General features: G+C 36.7%; 2 protein-coding genes and 1 long non-coding RNA gene across 3 annotated transcripts in view; 1 reads left to right on the top strand and 2 right to left on the bottom strand.

Annotated features, from left to right (window-relative positions):
* Positions 1-615: 615 nt before the first annotated feature.
* On the bottom strand, positions 616-9,848 carry LOC125672636 (uncharacterized). Its single transcript, XM_048908833.2, has 4 exons — positions 9,602-9,848; positions 1,766-1,876; positions 1,514-1,636; positions 616-890 (listed from the first exon to the last, which is right to left on the bottom strand). The coding sequence occupies exons 1-4, from the start codon at positions 9,771-9,773 to the stop codon at positions 694-696; spliced, it is 603 nt and encodes a 200-aa protein (XP_048764790.1). The 5' UTR covers positions 9,774-9,848; the 3' UTR covers positions 616-693.
* Positions 6,446-9,595, bottom strand: LOC125672645 (uncharacterized). The gene is made up of 2 exons (XR_007369052.2): positions 6,977-9,595; positions 6,446-6,748 (listed from the first exon to the last, which is right to left on the bottom strand). It is a non-coding gene; the product is annotated as an uncharacterized LOC125672645 (long non-coding RNA).
* Positions 9,849-14,619: 4,771 nt separating the features above from the next.
* Positions 14,620-18,970, top strand: part of LOC125672652 (uncharacterized) — an 86,995-nt gene continuing 82,644 nt past the window's right edge. The window contains 1 exon segment of the mRNA XM_048908845.2: positions 14,620-14,880. Coding sequence (XP_048764802.2) covers positions 14,743-14,880 — 138 coding nt within the window. The 5' untranslated portion in view covers positions 14,620-14,742.

The raw sequence follows: 18,970 nt of genomic DNA, 5'->3' as shown, positions 1-18,970 counted from the left end.
AAATGATACAAAATACTGGCAGATTTGAACTTGGGATCTACATATATGGTTCAGTAATCAGATACATTATCCCTGAGCTATGTAGTTATACTAACCAAACTATTGATACAATTTTCAAAATCACCATCGTGTGAGATAGTGTCATAAGATGACATGTACAAGTCTTGATGTAGTGTAAACGGTAACAATAGGCATGGTCTGCGTCAATGGTGATGTCGGGTATTGATTTCTATGCCAATTATTAAAAATGTGTACAAAATACTGTCAATACTAAATACACTCTCTACCGTCACATCTTACAAAAGACAACTCCACAGGGGAGATTGTTCTACATATACTGGTAGTTCATATCATAGCATACCTTGAATTCTTACCTGCAGGGGACCCTAAATAATAGCGTGGTCTATCTGAGTTCTAAACAATCATCTGATTGACGAAATCAAATAATTCTGCAAACTTCTACCTAAATACAGCCCATTTCCTGTTTCCACAAGTTTAAATACATTGTACATGTATGCCCAAAACTTTACGCATGGCAGTCTTTAGCAGATGGGTACTGAGTGCAAGAAATAATTTGAATCGATCAGATAACCTAATAAGGAAACTCAGATACTATTATTTTCACAACTTTTATTTATCATCTTATAAATATTGATTTACAAACGGTTGAAATATACAAGTCGCTCAAATGCTTTAGTCAATTTCATAGGAGATGTTTTTCATTGGTCTGATTTCGTTTCCAAACAGATCCTTTTCATAGTGTCGTGGGTTGCAGAATTTCACGTTTTTTACTTTAGAAGTTGGAGACCAATTCTTTTCATTGCTAACATGAAGAAGGCCCAGTAAAAAGGCCCATGGAACAATGTTGTACATTTTTCGATATTTCTTCACTGCAAAACAAAAATAAACATATATTAGGCTACAGTTTTATAGTAATACTTAACTTCAATGCATTGTAGTATGTAATATGTTAAAATCAATATGACAATCAATTTATGATTAAAGCTCATTCTAAGACAAGGACTCGAGACTTAAGGATCAAAGCCATCTTTATAGCCAAGGGTTTTCGGTCCACTCCGCTCCCCATAAACATTTATGGGGAGTGGAGTGGACCAAAAACCCTTGGCTAGTGAAGATGAATCCAAGATTGAAGTGTTTATCATAAGTCACTACCAAAACAACATTTTATCATTTACATACATCTCCAAATTTTTTTCTATGATCTTGAAAGATTTATTGACAAGACATAATTTTCATGAATGTCCAATGTGTTGATCACCATGTGCAATGGCTGCATGGTAAAGTTTTAACTACTTTAGCGTTTTGTTGCAAAGTTGACTACATTTGGCTGAAACTTTCATTTCAGTGACATTGTATATGATTTTAATGAAGGCAAATGTTCCTGTACTTTTTTAGAAAAACAACCTTTCAAATAACACTAGAGACATAATCAAGGAGTAATGGATTTACAGAGATTTTGAAACACCCTGCATATAAGATAATTAAAACTTACAGATTGGGCCCAGACAAGTTGCCCAAGTTGCATTTACAGCAAAGAAAACTCCATAAAAATTGTCCCTGTCGAAGTAGGAATTCCAAGCGTACCAGGTTGTGCCAAAGAATAACCCAGCAAATGCTGAAAAACAAAAACGATTGTCTCACAAATCAGCATACATATCAAAGGAGCATGGTCCTATGTATCATACTTTTGTTATTTGTATATATCAATATGAGCACCTGAGGTATCGAGTGATTTGAAACTTACTTCCCATGGGTACGTATCTTGCCAGACAATGTCCAAAGTAGCGAAGTGTTTTAGATCCAGGATTTTTGGGATGGGCTAGCGTAAAAGACTCCATATAAGAAGCCCACACTCCTGTCAATGTAAGACATTATAAACTGAGTTAGCAGCCCAGCATACACTCCTGTCAATGTAAGACATTATAAACTGAGTTAGCAGCCCAGCATACACTCCTGTCAATGTAAGACATTATAAATTGAGTTAGCAGCCTAACATACACACTCCTGTCAATGTCAGACATTATAAATTGAGTTAGCAGCATACACTCCTGTCAATGTAAGACATTATAAACTGAGTTAGCAGCCTAGCATACACTCCTGTCAATGTAAGACATTATAAACTGAGTTAGCAGTCTAGCATACACACTCCTGTCAATTTCAGACATTATAAACTGAGTTAGCAGCCTACACTCCTGTCAATGTAAGACATTATAGACTGAGTTAGCAGCCCAGCATACACTCCTGTCAATGTACGACATTATAAACTGAGTTAGCAGCCTACACTCCTGTCAATGTCGGACATTATAGACTGAGTTAGCAGCCCAGCATACACTCCTGTCAATGTACGACATTATAAACTGAGTTAGCAGCCTAGCATACACTCCTGTCAATGTCAGACATTATAAACTGAGTTAGCAGCCTAGCATACACTCCTGTCAATGTAAGACATTATAGATTGAGTTAGCAGTCTAGCATACACCCCTGTCAATGTAAAACATTATAAACTGAGTTAGTAGCCTAGCATACACTCCTGTCAATGTAAGACATCATAAACTGAGTTACCAGCCCAGCATACACTTCTGTCAATGTAAGACATTATAAACTGAGTTAGTAGCCTAGCATACACTCCTGTCAATGTAAGACATCATAAACTGAGTTACCAGCCCAGCATACACTTCTGTCAATGTAAGACATTATAAACTGAGTTAGCATCATACACTCTGTCAATGTAAGACATTATAAACTGAGTTAGCAGCCCAGCATACACTCCTGTCAATGTAAGACATTATAAACTGAGTTAGCAGCCTAACATACACTCCTGTCAATGTAAGACATTATAAACTGAGTTAGAAGCCTAGCATACACTCCTGTCAATGTAAGACATTATAAACTGAGTTAGCATCATACACTCTGTCAATGTAAGACATTATAAACTGAGTTAGCAGCCTAGCATACACTCCTGTCAATGTAAGACATTATAAACTGAGTTAACAGCCTAGCATACACTCCTGTCAATTTCAGACATTATAAACTGAGTTAGCAGCCTAGCATACACTCCTGTCAATGTAAGACATTATAAACTGAGTTAGCAGCCTAGCATACACTCCTGTCAATTTCAGACATTATAAACTGAGTTAGCAGCCTACACTCCTGTCAATATAAGACATTATAAACTGAGTTAGAAGCCTAGCATACACTCCTGTCAATGTAAGACATTATAAACTGAATAAGCAGCCTAGCATACACTCCTGTCGATGTAAGACATTATAGACTGAGTTAGCAACATACACTCCTGTCAATGTAAGACATTATAAACTGAGTTAGCAGCTTAGCATACACTCCTGTCGATGTAAGACATTATAGACTGAGTTAGCAACATACACTCCTGTCAATGTAAGACATTATAAACTGAGTTAGCAGCTTAGCATACACTCCTGTCAATGTAAGACATTATAAACTGAGTTAGCATCCTACACTCCTGTCGATGTAAGACATTATAAACTGAGTTAGCAGCCAACACTCCTGTCAATATAAGACATTATAAACTGAGTTAGAAGCCTAGCATACACTCCTGTCAATATAAGACATTATAAACTGAGTTAGCAGCCTACACCCCTGTCAATGTAAGACATTATAAACTGAGTTAGCAGCCTAGCATACACTCCTGTCAATGTAAGACATTATAAACTGAGTTAGCAGCCTAGCATACACTCCTGTCAATGTAAGACATTATAAACTGAGTTAGCATCATACACTCTGTCAATGTAAGACATTATAAACTGAGTTAGCATCATACACTCTGTCAATGTAAGACATTATAAACTGAGTTAGCAGCCTAGCATACACTCCTGTCAATGTAAGACATTATAAACTGAGTTAGCAGCCTAGCATACACTCCTGTCAATGTAAGACATTATAAACTGAGTTAGTAAAACATTATAAACTGAGTTAGTAGCCTAGCATACACTCCTGTCAATGTAAAACATTATAAACTGAGTTAGTAGCCTAGCATACACTCCTGTCAATGTAAGACATTATAAACTGAGTTAGCATCCTACACTCCTGTCGATGTAAGACATTATAAACTGAGTTAGCAGCCAACACTCCTGTCAATATAAGACATTATAAACTGAGTAAGCAGCCCAGCATACACTCCTGTCAATGTAAGACATTATAAACTGAGTTAGCAGCCTAGCATACACTTCTGTCAATGTAAGACATTATAAACTGAGTTAGCAGTCTAGCATACACTCCTGTCAATGTAAGACATTATAAACTGAGTTAGCATCCTACACTCCTGTCGATGTAAGACATTATAAACTGAATTAGCAGCCAACACTCCTGTCAATATAAGACATTATAAACTGAGTTAGCAGCCTAGCATACACTCCTGTCAATGTAAGACATTATAAACTGAGTTAGCAGCCCAGCATACACTCCTGTCAATGTAAGACATTATAAACTGAGTTAGCAGCCCACACTCCTAAAGATGCATAAAATAATCAAATAACAATTTTTTGTTTGAAGTTTATTTCAGATCTGATTTAAAATCATAAAATAAATTATTATTTAACATTGAATATGTATTGGAAGTCACACCTTGTACATATATTATTTACTTTTTCTAAGAAATACTTATTGTCTAATTTCATAAAGAAAATAATAAATTATTAATTCACCAGCATTTGTACCCATAATCTTGTAAATGCTAGTATTATATCAATAATCAAGTTTCCAGATTGTCTCTCCTGTTTTGTGTTTTTCGAATTTTAGTAAAACCCGATACTGTTGGCCACTTCCTGTTAATAGCCTGACCCTACAAAAAATGGCGATCAAAATAAATTGTAAACAATATGGCTTAATGTGCATCTGGAAGCTATATACTTCGCTGCATATCTGCTTATATGGATGCCTCTATTTTTCTTTTACAAAAACCTTTTGCATGTGCAGTGGTTTGGAGAATAAAACTGAAGAAAAAAAACGTATTTACTCTGTCAGAAATATACGGTAACCTTTTTTTTTAAATGGCCTAATTTCCCTAGATTTGAAATTGGGAAAAACAATATATATAATTGGGAAAAAATAGCTAATTTTAGTGAGGGGAAACAGCCGAATATCGGTGGCATTTTAGCCCAAAAAAAATCACTGAGATGTCTAAACCTCTTGACAAGTGTTCTACTCGAACATCACATCGATAGTGATTAAACCATTCTGATTGTTACAGTTGTATTGTCTTTAGCCCCTAAAGAAATCCAAACTCCACTGGCAGACATATTCAACAGGGGCGGGTCATAGCAAGTAATCATACATGCCAACTTTCCCGATTTGTAGCAGTTGAAAAGGCAAATCCCGATATCCCGATCGGGATTGCAAAAATACCCCGAAATCCCGATTTCTTAAAACTATCTCCCATTTTACGACAACAAACTCCCATTTCCAACCGGAATTTGAAATCCTGCGTCATTTCTGAACTGGCCAATCAGAAATCGGGACAATAGTCAGCCATTGCTGTTTACCTGTCGCATGGCATCGGGGTGGTGTAATTTACCTGGTTTGCCTGTGTCGGGGTGCTTATTGGACAGTGCGAAGCATGTTTTGATAGTAATTAATTGGGAAGACAGATTTCAAATTGACATATCCTTTACACATACGTGAATGACAACGATGATAGTGTCACCACCAAACAATCGGACATTCCCGATTTTTGCCTCTCGCTGACAGCATCCAAAATATGCAATAGGTACGTAAAATATATTTTTTTCCAACTATAATAATATAGGCTATCCGAATCTATCTGTCTTTAGCAATGTATAATATAGTCTATATAGTGTAGTATTCAATAGACTTTGTGATTCGTACAAGTCTGTACTGAATTTTATATTAGCAAGTAGCCTTAATTTATAAGTAAAAACGTATATTTTGATGTGTTTTTTTCCTGGTAATTATTTCAGATGTCATGGGTGCAAAGGTTTTGTTCACAAACTTCATAGCAGGGCAGATCACTCCTTTTCTAGTTGCAATGCAGATTGTTCCACCAGACTCTGCAAGCCCATGTTTACAGACAAGCAAGATCACCTTTGTAGTCATACCTAAATGCATGATATATAGACCAGCCAATGTTTATATGGTGTAAAAGGATGCAACTTTAAGTATTATTTGATAATATGTATGCGACTTGTTAGAGAGGATTTTTTGCTGAAGAGATGATTTTAATAAAGTACATACATGCCAACTTTTAAAAATCCCCATGGGGGATTTTGCGCGCGACGACCTTTTTTCAAAGCTCAAAATTCACGACATTTTAGCATGAAAATAAATATTTGTCCTTTCAAATAAAATATCAATCAAATCATTGTTAATGTATCATATATTAACACAACATCAAATGTGTTTGACCATTAACTATATAAAAAAAACTTTGAAAGATATACATTAATATTTTATTAAAATCATCTATTCAGCAAAAAATCTTCTCCAACAAGTCACATACATAATATCAAATAATATTTAAGGTTGCATCCTTTTACACCATACAATAAACATTGGCCGGTCTATATATCAAAATTTAAATTAAATCACATGCATTTAGGTACGACTGCAAAGGCGATCTTGCTTGTCTGTAAACATGGGCTTGCAGAGACTGGTGGAATAATCTGCATTGCAACCAAAAAAGGAGTGATCTGCCCTGCTATGAAGTTTGCGAACAAAACCTTTGCACCCATGACATCTGAAATAATTACCAGGGAAAAAAAAACCACATCAAAATATTCCGTTTTACTTGTAAATTAAGGCTACTTGCTAAATAAAAAATTCAGTACAGACTTGTGCGAATTACGCATCACAAAGTATATTTAATGAATACTACACTATATAGACTATATAATACATCGCTATAGACGGATAGATTTGGATAGCCTATATTATTATAGTTGGAAAAAATATATACTTGACGTACCTTATTGCAAATTTTGGATGCTGTCAGCGAGAGGCGGAATGTCCGATTGTTTGGTGATGACACTAGCATCGTTGTCATTCACGTTTGTGTAAAGGATAGGTCAATTTGAAATCCGTCTTCCCGATTAATTACTATCAAAACATGCTTCGTACTGTCCAATAAACACCCCGACACAGGCCAACCCGACACCATGCGACACAGGTAAACAGCAATGGCTGACTATTGTCCCGATTTCTGATTGGCCAGTTCAGAAATGACGCGGGATTTCCAATTCTGGTCACGAGATTTCACGATTATCCCGCTTTCAAACTCGTTTTCAATCGTGAAATCGGAAATTTTGGTCGGAAAAAATTTCAAATCGGGATTTTAGGGTAATTTTGCTTTCCCGATCGGGAAAGCGGGACCGGAGGGTAAAATCGGGAAGATCCCGCCTAAATCGGGAAAGTTGGCATGTATGAAAGTATTTATGTATATCTTTCAAAGTGTTTTGTGTTTTATAGTTTTGTTAAAGTTAATGGTCAAACACACTTGATTTTGAAAAGACAAATATTCATTTTAATGGTAAAATGTCGTGAATTTTGAGCTTTGAAAAAAGGTCGCAGCGCGCAAAATCCCCCATGGGTATTTTTAAAAGTTGGCATGTATGAGCAACATGTGATACAGATTGTCAGAAGAGGAGAAACTGTAATAGACAAGACCAGGATTTGAACAAGGGACTCACAGCTCTCCAGTCAGCAGCTCTACCGGGTTATCTAGGTCATCAGTCTAATCAATGTCTTTGGCCCTGAAGCTGTTTTAATCAGTCAGATTGCCCTTCATAATCAATCTCAGCGAGATTCATCAAGGCTGGATATTTGGACAGCTTGATGTCTCTTCCATAAGAGGCGTCAGTCCAAACATCTACAGTCATGGGACATAATTATTCGCCACCCCGTGCGCAAATGGCGTTGTATTTGCGATTAGGAACTGAAAATAGACCCCCGCGCTATAAATAGACAACAAATTTCCCCTTCATATTTTTACAACAGGGTCAAGCTACTAAAATTGATGACGTGTACACATACATTTTTTCGTCTGCTATGATCATAAACTTAGTAAACATTGTTGATTGAAATGGGTCGTAAAGGGAAAGAACTGAGCATTAAAGTCAGAAATCTCATAATAAATTCACACAAAGTGAACGGAAATGTTTCTAACTTATTAAGGACTTTAGGAATACCCAGATCTACCGTGCGAAGTGTTATTAAGAAATTCAAACAGCATTCTGATGTGAAAAATCGCACGGGAAGGGGCCGTAATGTCTATTCACGCAGAGGGATTCTAACAAACTTTCAAGGGTCATCAAAGAAAATCGGAGACGTACTTACAAAGACATAACAGGCATTATTAATGAAAATAGGAATCATCAATTTTGTACAAAAACTGTTGAAAGAAAAATAAAAAAAATTAGGATATGTTCAGAGGGTTGCAAAGAAGAAAGTGGCAGTTCGTGAAGTGAATAAAAAAGAACGTGTAAAATGGTGCAAGAAGAGGAAAGATTGGACAGTTCAGCAAGAATGGTGTAAATGGATTTTCAGTGATGAGAGTCAGATTGCTATTGGGGATAACAACAAGGTATACGTGTGGCGAAAAGCGGATGAAAAGTATAACCCCCAACTCGCGTGTCCTGCTCCACGACGAAAGTTAAGTGTTATGATCTGGGGATGCATTTGTTTTCAAGGTATGGGCACTTTGACTGATATCCAAGGTAACATTAATGCTCAAAGATATTTACAAATAATTGATGATAATATATGGCTAGTAATAGCCAGGCATTTCTCGGAGAACAACTACATTTTCATGGACGACAATGCCCCTGTTCATCGAGCCAAAATTATTAAAGATTATGTAGCTGACAACAATATTAATACAACAACATGGCCAGCACAGTCACCAGATTTAAATATAATAGAGAACATATGGTTACATTTGAAAAGAACACTAGAAACCCGTGTCCATTTTATAAATTCTCGACAAGATCTTATAGCGGAAATTCGGACTGTGTGGGAAAACATCCCATTAAACTATGTACAGGACCTTTATAATTCTATACCAGGGCGACAAAAGGAGGTAGTCATGATGAAAGGAAATCTGACCAAATACTGAGGTAAGATTTTAATTCTATCAACAGCAAACAACTTTCAAACTTCACTAAGTGGACGTGCGTTTCATGGCAGTCATTTTGAAAATGGCGAATAATTATGTCCTATGACTAGCTTCGACGAGTCTTGCCGAGATTACGTTCATAGGAGAGCTCTGTTAATACAACAACTGATTAGAATATCAGGAATCGTGGGTTCCCATCTCACCCTGATCCACCTTTTCTCCTTCCCGTGACCCTTGAGATGTAAAAGGGTCGCGGGAAGGAGAATAAGTGGGAAAGGGTTTGCTCACAGATGGAAACCCGCAAGTTTTACAATGGTTTATGCGTTCATAATCTGAGTAGAAACATTAAAAATATCAAAAAATTCAAAGGACTCTGTAGACTAAAAGTTGCTGTGTATATGTGCATGCATGATAATGGAACTATATTTAGATGACAATTGCAAGTAAAGCAGACTTTCATTTCAATCCGAATTTCCTCACCCAATACGAATCCACCTTTGCCAAGAATGTACATCTTTTTTGTAGTATTTGTTCTGATATCGCCAAACATTAAATGGTATTTTCTTATATCCTTCCATTCTGTGGGTTCCTGCAATGATTCCCGTCTGAATTTTTGATAAAATTCCTTGGGAAAACTTCCCGAGACTGACATTTTCCTAGTCTACCATTCAATCCGTCCTTGATTTAGTTCATTCGGTCTATTATCATTTCGGTCTCAATGTAATTCGGCCCTCCTCTATTTCGAACCTAATATCCGCCTCAGCTTCCTTTGAACTAATTATTCAATTTCTTTTTTTAAAGAAATAGACATGTGAAATTTCTTTTTCAATATTCGACAAGATTTCAAATAATAAGTAATAATTTCCGTAATTGCAAGAAAATTGAACAAATTTATCTGCTTGATGGAAAAAGTGGGCAAAAAAAAAAAAAGGGGGGGGGGGCGCAGAAAGTCAAAGTACATGTAGTTTGAGGGAAATGTCCTGCACAACCAGATTACCAGAATATAAGTTGACATTCACTCGGTATATAGTCGGTTAAAAGGCTCAATAGAGCAGTGTTAAACTTGTATATAGTACCGACTTAAGAAAGGTGAAGATAGCGAACAGTAAATAAAATTTACTTACTTATACTCACACTCTACATATATTATAGTCTACTTCTATTTCGTATTTCAACACCCACATAAATATTCACACGATTTTAAAGAAATAAATTTCATTATCAAAAATATATGAGAGTATGAACCTGGACACTCCACGCTGCAGCGTACTTTTCAAGAGGTGCTATAACTCGCTTTTCATCTAAGAACATGAAGCATGTCAGCTAAATGAAATTTATTTCTGTCGGAATTCCTATAACCAGTTCTTAACATAGACTTGCTATATCTATCAAGATTCCTACGCTCATTGCACAGCTTTCGTGAGGAATTTAATGGCTATTATAACAATTTGTAAAGATATCAAAGGCAACTTTCACTAATTATTATGAGAATGGGGGGGGGGGGGTTAAAAATATATTGATTGGAAATGTAAATGTTCTGGTACAAACAACATTTATGGAGCGCCAGATTATCATAAACTCAAATCACTGATTAAATATCTAGCTTTAATTATTTGAAGATATCAATTCATTTGCAGCGAATACCCCCCCCCCCCCTTCAAGATAGTTAAAAAGTTCTCTTCAAATCATAAATAATATCTTCAATTCTGAATTATTGCACGCGCTAATTGAATTTAATTCTTGATAACATTAATTATTCTGCTGAATTGATGAGCAGTATAATTGACATGTCTTCTTCTTCGGCCCGGGTCGGAATTGAACTCGTTTGTGTGTTGGGTTAAAAAGATCGGTTAAATCAGACGGCTTTACAGCCGGTTTGGGATAAAAACTGAACAAATTTACATATATATTTATTTAAAAAGTAGACAAGCTGTAATTTAGTGGTGCAGTAGTTGGGAGCAGGGCACGCTGGCTAAACTAACTTGTAGTTTAGCGGTGCAGTAGTTGGGAGCAGGGCACGCTGGCTAAACTAACTTGTAGTTTAATGGTGCAGTAGTTGGGAGCAGAGCACGATGGCTAAACTGGCCCTGAGTGCTTCTAATGTCGGTGCTGCTGTCACTGTCTCCGGTAAGTGGTTCCACTTCCTTATTCATGAGGAGAAGGAGTTATATTATAAACTTCCTTGGTGGCTCTAAGTTGTCTGTAACTGTGCCCCCCCCCCCCCCCCCCATCCCCTCTCGTTCTGTTGTCTCCTTCATATATTAAGAATCAAGGCTGTGTCGGATATTATAACACATTACGAGTCGATGTTGAGTTCTTCTGTCCTGTTGTGAATCCCAATCTAGTTGGTCAAGGAGAGAGATAACGCCTCCTGGCGAGGTAATTGTGTATTGGTTAAAGACGAACTGGCTACTCTTCACTATTTCTGTTCAATTTCTTTAAGCAGGGTAGATTGATGTGGTTCCCTTATATTTGATGCAAACTCGATCGATGAACTGATCAGAGTGCAGTAGGTGGTTGCTTTAACAGATGGTTTGCAGCGCGTCCCATGTTCCCTCGAAGAAAGCCCAGTGTTCTTGTTTTTCCGATGGTGTTAGAAATATACTTTGTCCGTTGTAGGTCTTGGCTGATGGTCACGCGCCAGGTATTTCCCCGCCATCCACAACTTCTAACTGGTGTCCATGGAGATGGTACTGTGTTTGCAGGGACTGACGTTTGTTGGTTACTCTGATGACGGTGCACTTCTCTGAGTGGAAGCACTTTTGTGATTTTTTTGTTCCCAGGCCTCAGGGGAGGTAGTATCATCTTGGAGTTTGGCTGCGTCAGTCTTATTCTTGATCTCTCTGTAGACAAGACAGTCGTCTGCAAACAATCTAGCATCTGATGGTGTGCAATCAGGTTTGTCGTTTATGTAGACCAAAAACAGAAGAGGATCTAGTACAGTTCCCTGGGGTACCCCAGATAGAACGTCCAATGGTTTTGATGTGTATCCTTTGAGTACGACTGACTAGGTTCTGGTACTAAGAAGGTCCTTAATTCACTCTAGGGTTCTACCTCTGACACCATAGTGTGCTAATTTTAGGGAGAGACGCTGGTGGGGCACTTTGTCAAATGCATTTGAGAAATCAAGTAGGACAATGCCAGTTTAGGTTCCGCGGTCCACATTTCTGGCTATCTTCTCCAGGGTCACAATTAGTTGTGTTTCGCAAGAACGTCTAGGTCTAAAGCCATATTGTTATTCGCAGAGGATGTTGTATTCGTCAAAGTGGTCCATGACTGTGCTGTGTATTACATGTTCCAAGAATTTACAGGCTATATATGATAGAGGCACAGGACGATAATTTGCTGGTTGGCTATTCTCTCTTTTATATATGTCTGTTCGCCATTCATCTGGTATTGTTCCCTGGTCTAGGGATAGCTGGAACACCCTAGTCAAATATGGTGCTATGTGGTGTCTGCTGCACTTTTTAGAATGAAAGATGGTACTTCATCTGGTCCTGTGGCCTTGGAAGGTCTGAGTCCTTTTAGTAGTTTAAAGATGCCTCTTTCATTTACAGTAATGTCCATGGATGGAAACGGACTAGTTCCCAAGTTAGGTAGCTTTTGTATATCTTCCTTTGTGTATACTGAATGGAATTGTTGGTTCAATATTGAGACCTACCTAAAAGGAAAAGGGTTGGTGGGGCCGGGAAACCGGAAACACACATTCATTTTATTTTGGCCTTATTAGAAACATGTAGTCCATGCAAATTGTGATTGGATTTTGGTGTAAACACTACATCTTTTCCAGTCGTATAAAGACGAGTGTCCATTCCCTTTTTGGTTGCTATCGTATTTTGGTCGTATTGCCCACTGCAGCCTTTTTTATTTTGGTGTACGTGTATGTTGTAACGTTCTTTTCAGTAGGTGTAACCAGCGTTTACTTTTTCTTCTTGTCATCACCCTGCAGTTCACTAGTAAAATCAATTATAATTGAACTGAGTCTAAATTAAATTTCAAGCCTGAATATCACAAACAACAAAGTAAATTTTAATCAGTAAAGTTTGCAACTCTTTGATATTCTCATTTACATATATATAAAATATGTTAACATGCAAATACAGTGAAATATCTCTTCCATGACAACAATACAATAAGCATTGTCCCAAAACAATGTCCCTTTTCTTAGATGACGTCAGTTTTGAAACCCAATTTTGAAACATCTTGATGATATAAGAACATTTCAAATAATTCTTTGATCAGAAATGTTAATGTACCGACTGCATTTATATACATATACATGTACAAGCGACATTTCAAATCAAAGAATGATTACATCGCAAAGATGGTTTAATATTAATCTTAAATCCAAATGACACTTTCTTAAACTCATCACATTATGATTGGTTCATTGCATGCCCCCTACCTCCAATGAAAGCTGTACCCCCTAGTGGCACACACTAAAATTGAAGTTTTCACCATTTATTTGACGTGAAATTTCGGAAATCATGGAAGTATCTGCTACAGTGTTATGTGCAGAAATCATGCGTATTAATAGTTATATTATGTAGAGTGGTTGTATAATTGAAAATTTCGCCAAATATCGATCAAATATGCATCCTTACGTGTGATTGCCGAATATTTTTGAAGTGTTCACCTATTTCTAACACGAACTGCGAGGTGGGAAACGAGTAAGAGTAAGCGGGGACATCACTGATCACTGTGTTCCGTCGTATGTTAATATAAGACTAGTTTTATCTCTATAGCTGTAACCAAGCTAAATATGTCAACTTGTCTAGTAAAACACGCTTCGAATTCCGTACCCCCTAAGGTCACTATTCCATACCCCCAAATGTGGGGTTCTACACGGTGTTTATGAGGACGTAATTGTGAGGACACATTTTTTTTTGTCCTCAGTGCAATTCTGTGCTCACAACTTCTGTCCATTGGTTGAAAGTTGTCCTCACTTTACACGTCTCTCTCTCTCTCTCTCTCTCTCTCTCTCTCTCTCTCTCTCTCTCGTAACTCTCTCGTAACTACTCGACTATTTCCGTAACCACTAATAGAATTAAGTTACAGAAAAGGTCGAGCGTGTACATGTTCACTTGTGTGTGTTACATATTACATATGTAATACTGATTTCAGACAAAATTTAAATTCACATAATGAAATATGCAATACATGTAATAAATAACCAAACTGCTTCAAATTGTAATCAATATCAGTATAATAGTTTAGTAAATGTATGCAAGTATATAGGTGCATCTGAAATATTTTCCGAGTTGTATCTATTCTCGGAAGATAGTGCAACAGGGCCGAAATACCTTGCAGACGAAATGTGGTGAACCGAATTTCCGAAAGGATCAAACCTTCTAAGGTAGTGTCAGAGGATGGCCAGTTAAGTATCTTTCAATGAGGATGTTTGAATAGATTAATTAGGTATTTTAAATTCAGAGAGAGTGCATACATGTATTTTATCCTACATCGAGTACGAAAATTCGGCTAAACAAGGGCTGTCTACCGGAAGTGACTTAGGAAAACAGACATCCACATGGTATCATGATTGACTGATACTGTTAATTTTATTTCCCCCCATTGGTACCTATATTTAGTGATATAATGAAAACAAGTTAGAATTCATAATGGGAAAAGCAAAGAATAAGAGGTACAAAATTGAGAGACCCAAACCAACCGGGTTAATGAGTGTCCAAGAAGCAGAAAATGAGTTAGAACACCAGGCATCGCCAAATAGTGGTATGATTCAGTCCTTGCTGGAGGAGGTAATTCTTAATTAATCTTGCAGATGCTGCTTGAGAATTAAAGCGAAGTAGACATGGTCATAAATCAGGCAAGGCGCAATACAGGTCATGCGTCACGAATTAAAAAAAACCCCTAACAACCTGTAAGTAGGTAAGGACAAGGTACGGTTTTAGCCAAAATCTGCCCTGTCAAGGAAATTCACCAAAATACTAAATCTGGTATTTGAGAATGTGTCATTTATGAAAATGACCATTGTTATTCTTTATCTACCATAGTAGCTGTAATATATTCAACGGAAAACTTTATATCAACCTGACGACGTCACCAAATTTGACGTTAATTTTTACGTAATATGCGAGAGTTCTCCCCAAGCGATGTTTTGAGTAGGAAAATAAAAACTGTATCACACATAGAAGTATTAATTCTTAATAAATGCGAAATTATTGGTTTTTGTACTGATTTGAATGGGTATTAAATGGAAATTGAAACCACATCAGATATGCCGCACAAGGGCAAAAACTGCAGGTATTCGCAGAAAGCTTTTCTGGTGCAGAAATATAATGGTTTGAACACCAAATTAATTCAAGAAACATTTATATACTGGTAATAGTGATTTCTTATTTCTTTCTCCAACTTCCTTTATTGTGGCGAATTTCAAGATTTTTTTTTATATTTGTTAAGAGTCTCGCGTGCATTTGAAAAAAAATTATGACATCAAAGGCAACTCAAATTCGTTTGGATTATCACCAATGTAATTCTTCACGAATCGGAACACAATAGAATTCATCGGTATATTTGTTTTTAATTGGCATACGCAATATTCCTTATATATATATTCTCATTATTATATGCGTGGTATTAAGTTGGAGCAAAACGTCATTTCATAGGTATACTCAGGAAAAAACGCAGTGTTTCTGAGAAACTAGAAACACAACTTCAAAGGGAAGATAATTATGAACGGTTAAGGTTATTAGTGGTAGGGCATTCGCTTTGTAACCGGGAGGTATAGTGTTTTCGAACCCTGCTCACGACATGCCATGTCGAACCTGAGACGCATACATGTGCTCTTCGGCAAACGCTCAGCAAAAGTGAGAATCACGGGTCTTCAGGGGTCAACATTTACGTTTGTCCGGTACCAGTGGAAAAATATTTCGGACAAGTGAGTATTGATGGGCACTTGTCCAATTGGACAAGTGCTTTTTTATGTAAAGAAGTCTCCAAACAACTTTGTGAAAAGTTTATCGGTAGTTGAGAGTCGGAAGTACATGTATAATGCATGGAAAATGAACTTCGATCGCTATGTAAACTAGCTGAGTCAAACTCAATCGGGATTGGTGTTCACTTATTGCGTACTACTTTCAATCACCCATTGCAATCTCTTACCAGAGAGTGTTACGCTACGCTCCACAACGTAGCGCGCCCTCTGGTGAGAGAATGCATCCATGGATCTTACGAAGTCATTGATTCAAGATGGGAAGTCTAGATAAAATTTTGTTTTATGCGTTTGTTGTTTTTATCAAGAGAATAAGATAAAAAAAAAAAATCAATCAAGCAGGTATAAAAATAGACTATATATTAAGTAAATTAAATACAGTTTTCAAGTTGACGATATTATATCCTTTTTAGAAATTTTTTCGGACAAGTGAAGTTGAAGTTCGGACAAGTAAATATCTTTGTCTCTTGTCCGAATGGACAAGTAGGAAAAAAAGTTAATGTTGAGCCCTGGTCTTTCAGATAGGCACCTGATGCCACCTCGACAGTGTCCAGGGGTCCGTGTTTGCCCTACTCTTTATTTTGTATTCTTTATAGAAATTACGCAAATTCGAATTCATCACTATTCGATATCTTCAATTTTTCTTTAAGTGCTAAGCATAGGTTTTATATGTGGTACTTCATATACAGCTGATGATTTCTCAATTTGAGTGAAAAGTTCTCGAAAGGACGTAAAATAACAAACAAAACATGAAAAACTTTTAAAGTCAAAATACCCACCACCCTCTCTCTCTCTCTCTCTCTCTCTCTCTCTCTCTCTCTCTCTCATAAATATACCATGCCTCAAACAGACCGTCTCTCATACACATATTCACACACACTCTCACTCACCACTATCGGGCTTCTTAAAAAAAAATCGTCAATGTGTTCGGTACTGTGCAACTGAGCGATACAGAGCTGGTACACCCCAACACTTGGTGTGAGCAATTTAGTGTCATTGTATCCACTTTTGCCGAAAGAAACCTTCTTAAAAGTTGTAAAATACAAAAATCATTCGATAGTTTATACAAGAGAAATAAAACTTAAGACTTGCTAACCAACCCCTGCCCCATGATAAAAGAAAACCATTCAAATATAAACTGCATTTTCTCATTATGCAAATATATACATACATCGTATATTCTCGAATGGAGAAAAACAAAATTTTGACGGAATGCTCAATACTGCGAGTCTCAATATTATATTTGTATATATCCATATGTTTTGTATTCGCTTTGTGTAACCCCCCTCCCCCGGACTGCATTTTATAGTAGTAGATGAAATGTAATTGTAAGTGATATATTGGACATGTAATCAACCCACTCCATTGACCAATGATACCAAAATCCCTATTTTTGTGTTTGTCAATGTTTTCGAGAAGTCAACCCCCCCCCCCTTTTTTTTTTGAAGAACAATCTATGCGCCTATAATCTTGTAAATTAAAATACATATCGTAATACAAGTAACACATATGGAGCAAATTATCTTTCAGGCACCTCAATCATACCATTTAAAAATAATTTTAATGAGTAACATATATTCCTTCTAGGACTAATGCAAGTAAAAAGTGGCTTGCAAGAAATGTATATTGATCCTTATCTTAGCTACACAAACTTTTTTTGTTTTGTATTGTGTTTTCAAATATGAAAGTGAATTAGTGTTCCGAAATAGTTTTGTAACCATTGCAGATATATTAAAACACTGAAGACCCCCAGTGCCATTCGTTTTTAAGGTCATCTCCGATCACCTGATGCCGAGCGTTTGGCGATGGAACTGTCACTAGCTGTTTTAACGACTTAGGTCTGTCGCGGCCAGGATTCGAACCCCGGGCCTTCCGCATGTGGGGCGAAAGCTTTAACAGCTCAGCCACCGTGGCGGTGTATATTTATAGATAGTGTGCGTAACAAATAAATTGTTGTCTTTGAAAAATATACAATCGCACTAAATACGTCACTGATGTACATACGTACCTAGGTGGATATTGTCTTATGCTGTTACATGTAATATACCACATACCGTTTCCCATTTAATCAAATGAATGTGAATTCGAAAAAATAATGCTTGAATCTTCAAGAAATATATTATTTATTAAAAGAATCATCCATCGTTATATAAACTATTTAAATGTAGTTTGCCTGGTATGTAACATAAATTCTCACGAATCGTCGGTTGGTGCTATTTATACACCGTTCTGTTTACACTATAGTCATAACAACAAAAATGACATCCGGTCTGTAAGATAGGCTTAAATTTATCCGGATTTTTATTATCATTAAATTATGATTTTAATAAATGTCAATGTGTTTAAATAAATAACTATATGAGCATATATTATTTGAAAATATATTTACTACTCAAGTGATTCTCGTTTCCTCTTCAACCGCCACGATCAACGCAAATTGATCGAGTCATGATGGCGAATTTGTTAGCATCTTTCAACTGATATTTTAACCCCTCTTCCATCGTCGCCTGGGATGAAACTAAGAAGAATTGTAAGTTATTTAGTAAATTTTTAATCCATATAAAAATTATTCCGGGCGACGAGGGAAGAGATGTTCAATTTCACAAGTTTATCAATACAAAAACCATGAAAACACCACAAATAGCCTGAAAGCCCCTACTTTATTTGATTATGTACTACGCATGCACGTAGATGAGATGATTTCCAAATGCTTTTGAGAGTTACTGTAAGTTACTCTTTTAGGAATTTGACAGGAAAATATCTGCAACGCAAACTAATTTTCCTCCATAAACGCCGGACAGAATTTGGCTAAAATCGTACCTACTCCTTTAAAAGTCTAGGCACGGGCTTGTCACGAAATTTTTTTCTTATTAAAATCTGACATGGTCTGTTCAATA

The sequence above is a fragment of the Ostrea edulis genome, chromosome 1 (genome assembly GCF_947568905.1).
Source record: "Ostrea edulis chromosome 1, xbOstEdul1.1, whole genome shotgun sequence".
NCBI classification, from domain to species: Eukaryota; Metazoa; Mollusca; class Bivalvia; order Ostreida; family Ostreidae; genus Ostrea; species Ostrea edulis.
Note: the sequence above shows the minus strand (reverse complement) of the source record. Positions and strands in the feature narration are given on the sequence as shown.

Bases quoted from the DNA above. Each gene is read 5' to 3' on its own strand.
- LOC125672636 (XM_048908833.2), bottom strand. From the start codon at position 9,773: ATGTCAGTCTCGGGAAGTTTTCCCAAGGAATTTTATCAAAAATTCAGA. The intron at 1,877-9,601 runs GTGAGGAAATTC...TTACATTGACAG, and splicing joins CAAAGGTGGATTCGTATTGG to GAGTGTGGGCTTCTTATATG. The intron at 1,637-1,765 runs GTAAGTTTCAAA...TTTGTTTTTCAG, and splicing joins AAGATACGTACCCATGGGAA to CATTTGCTGGGTTATTCTTT.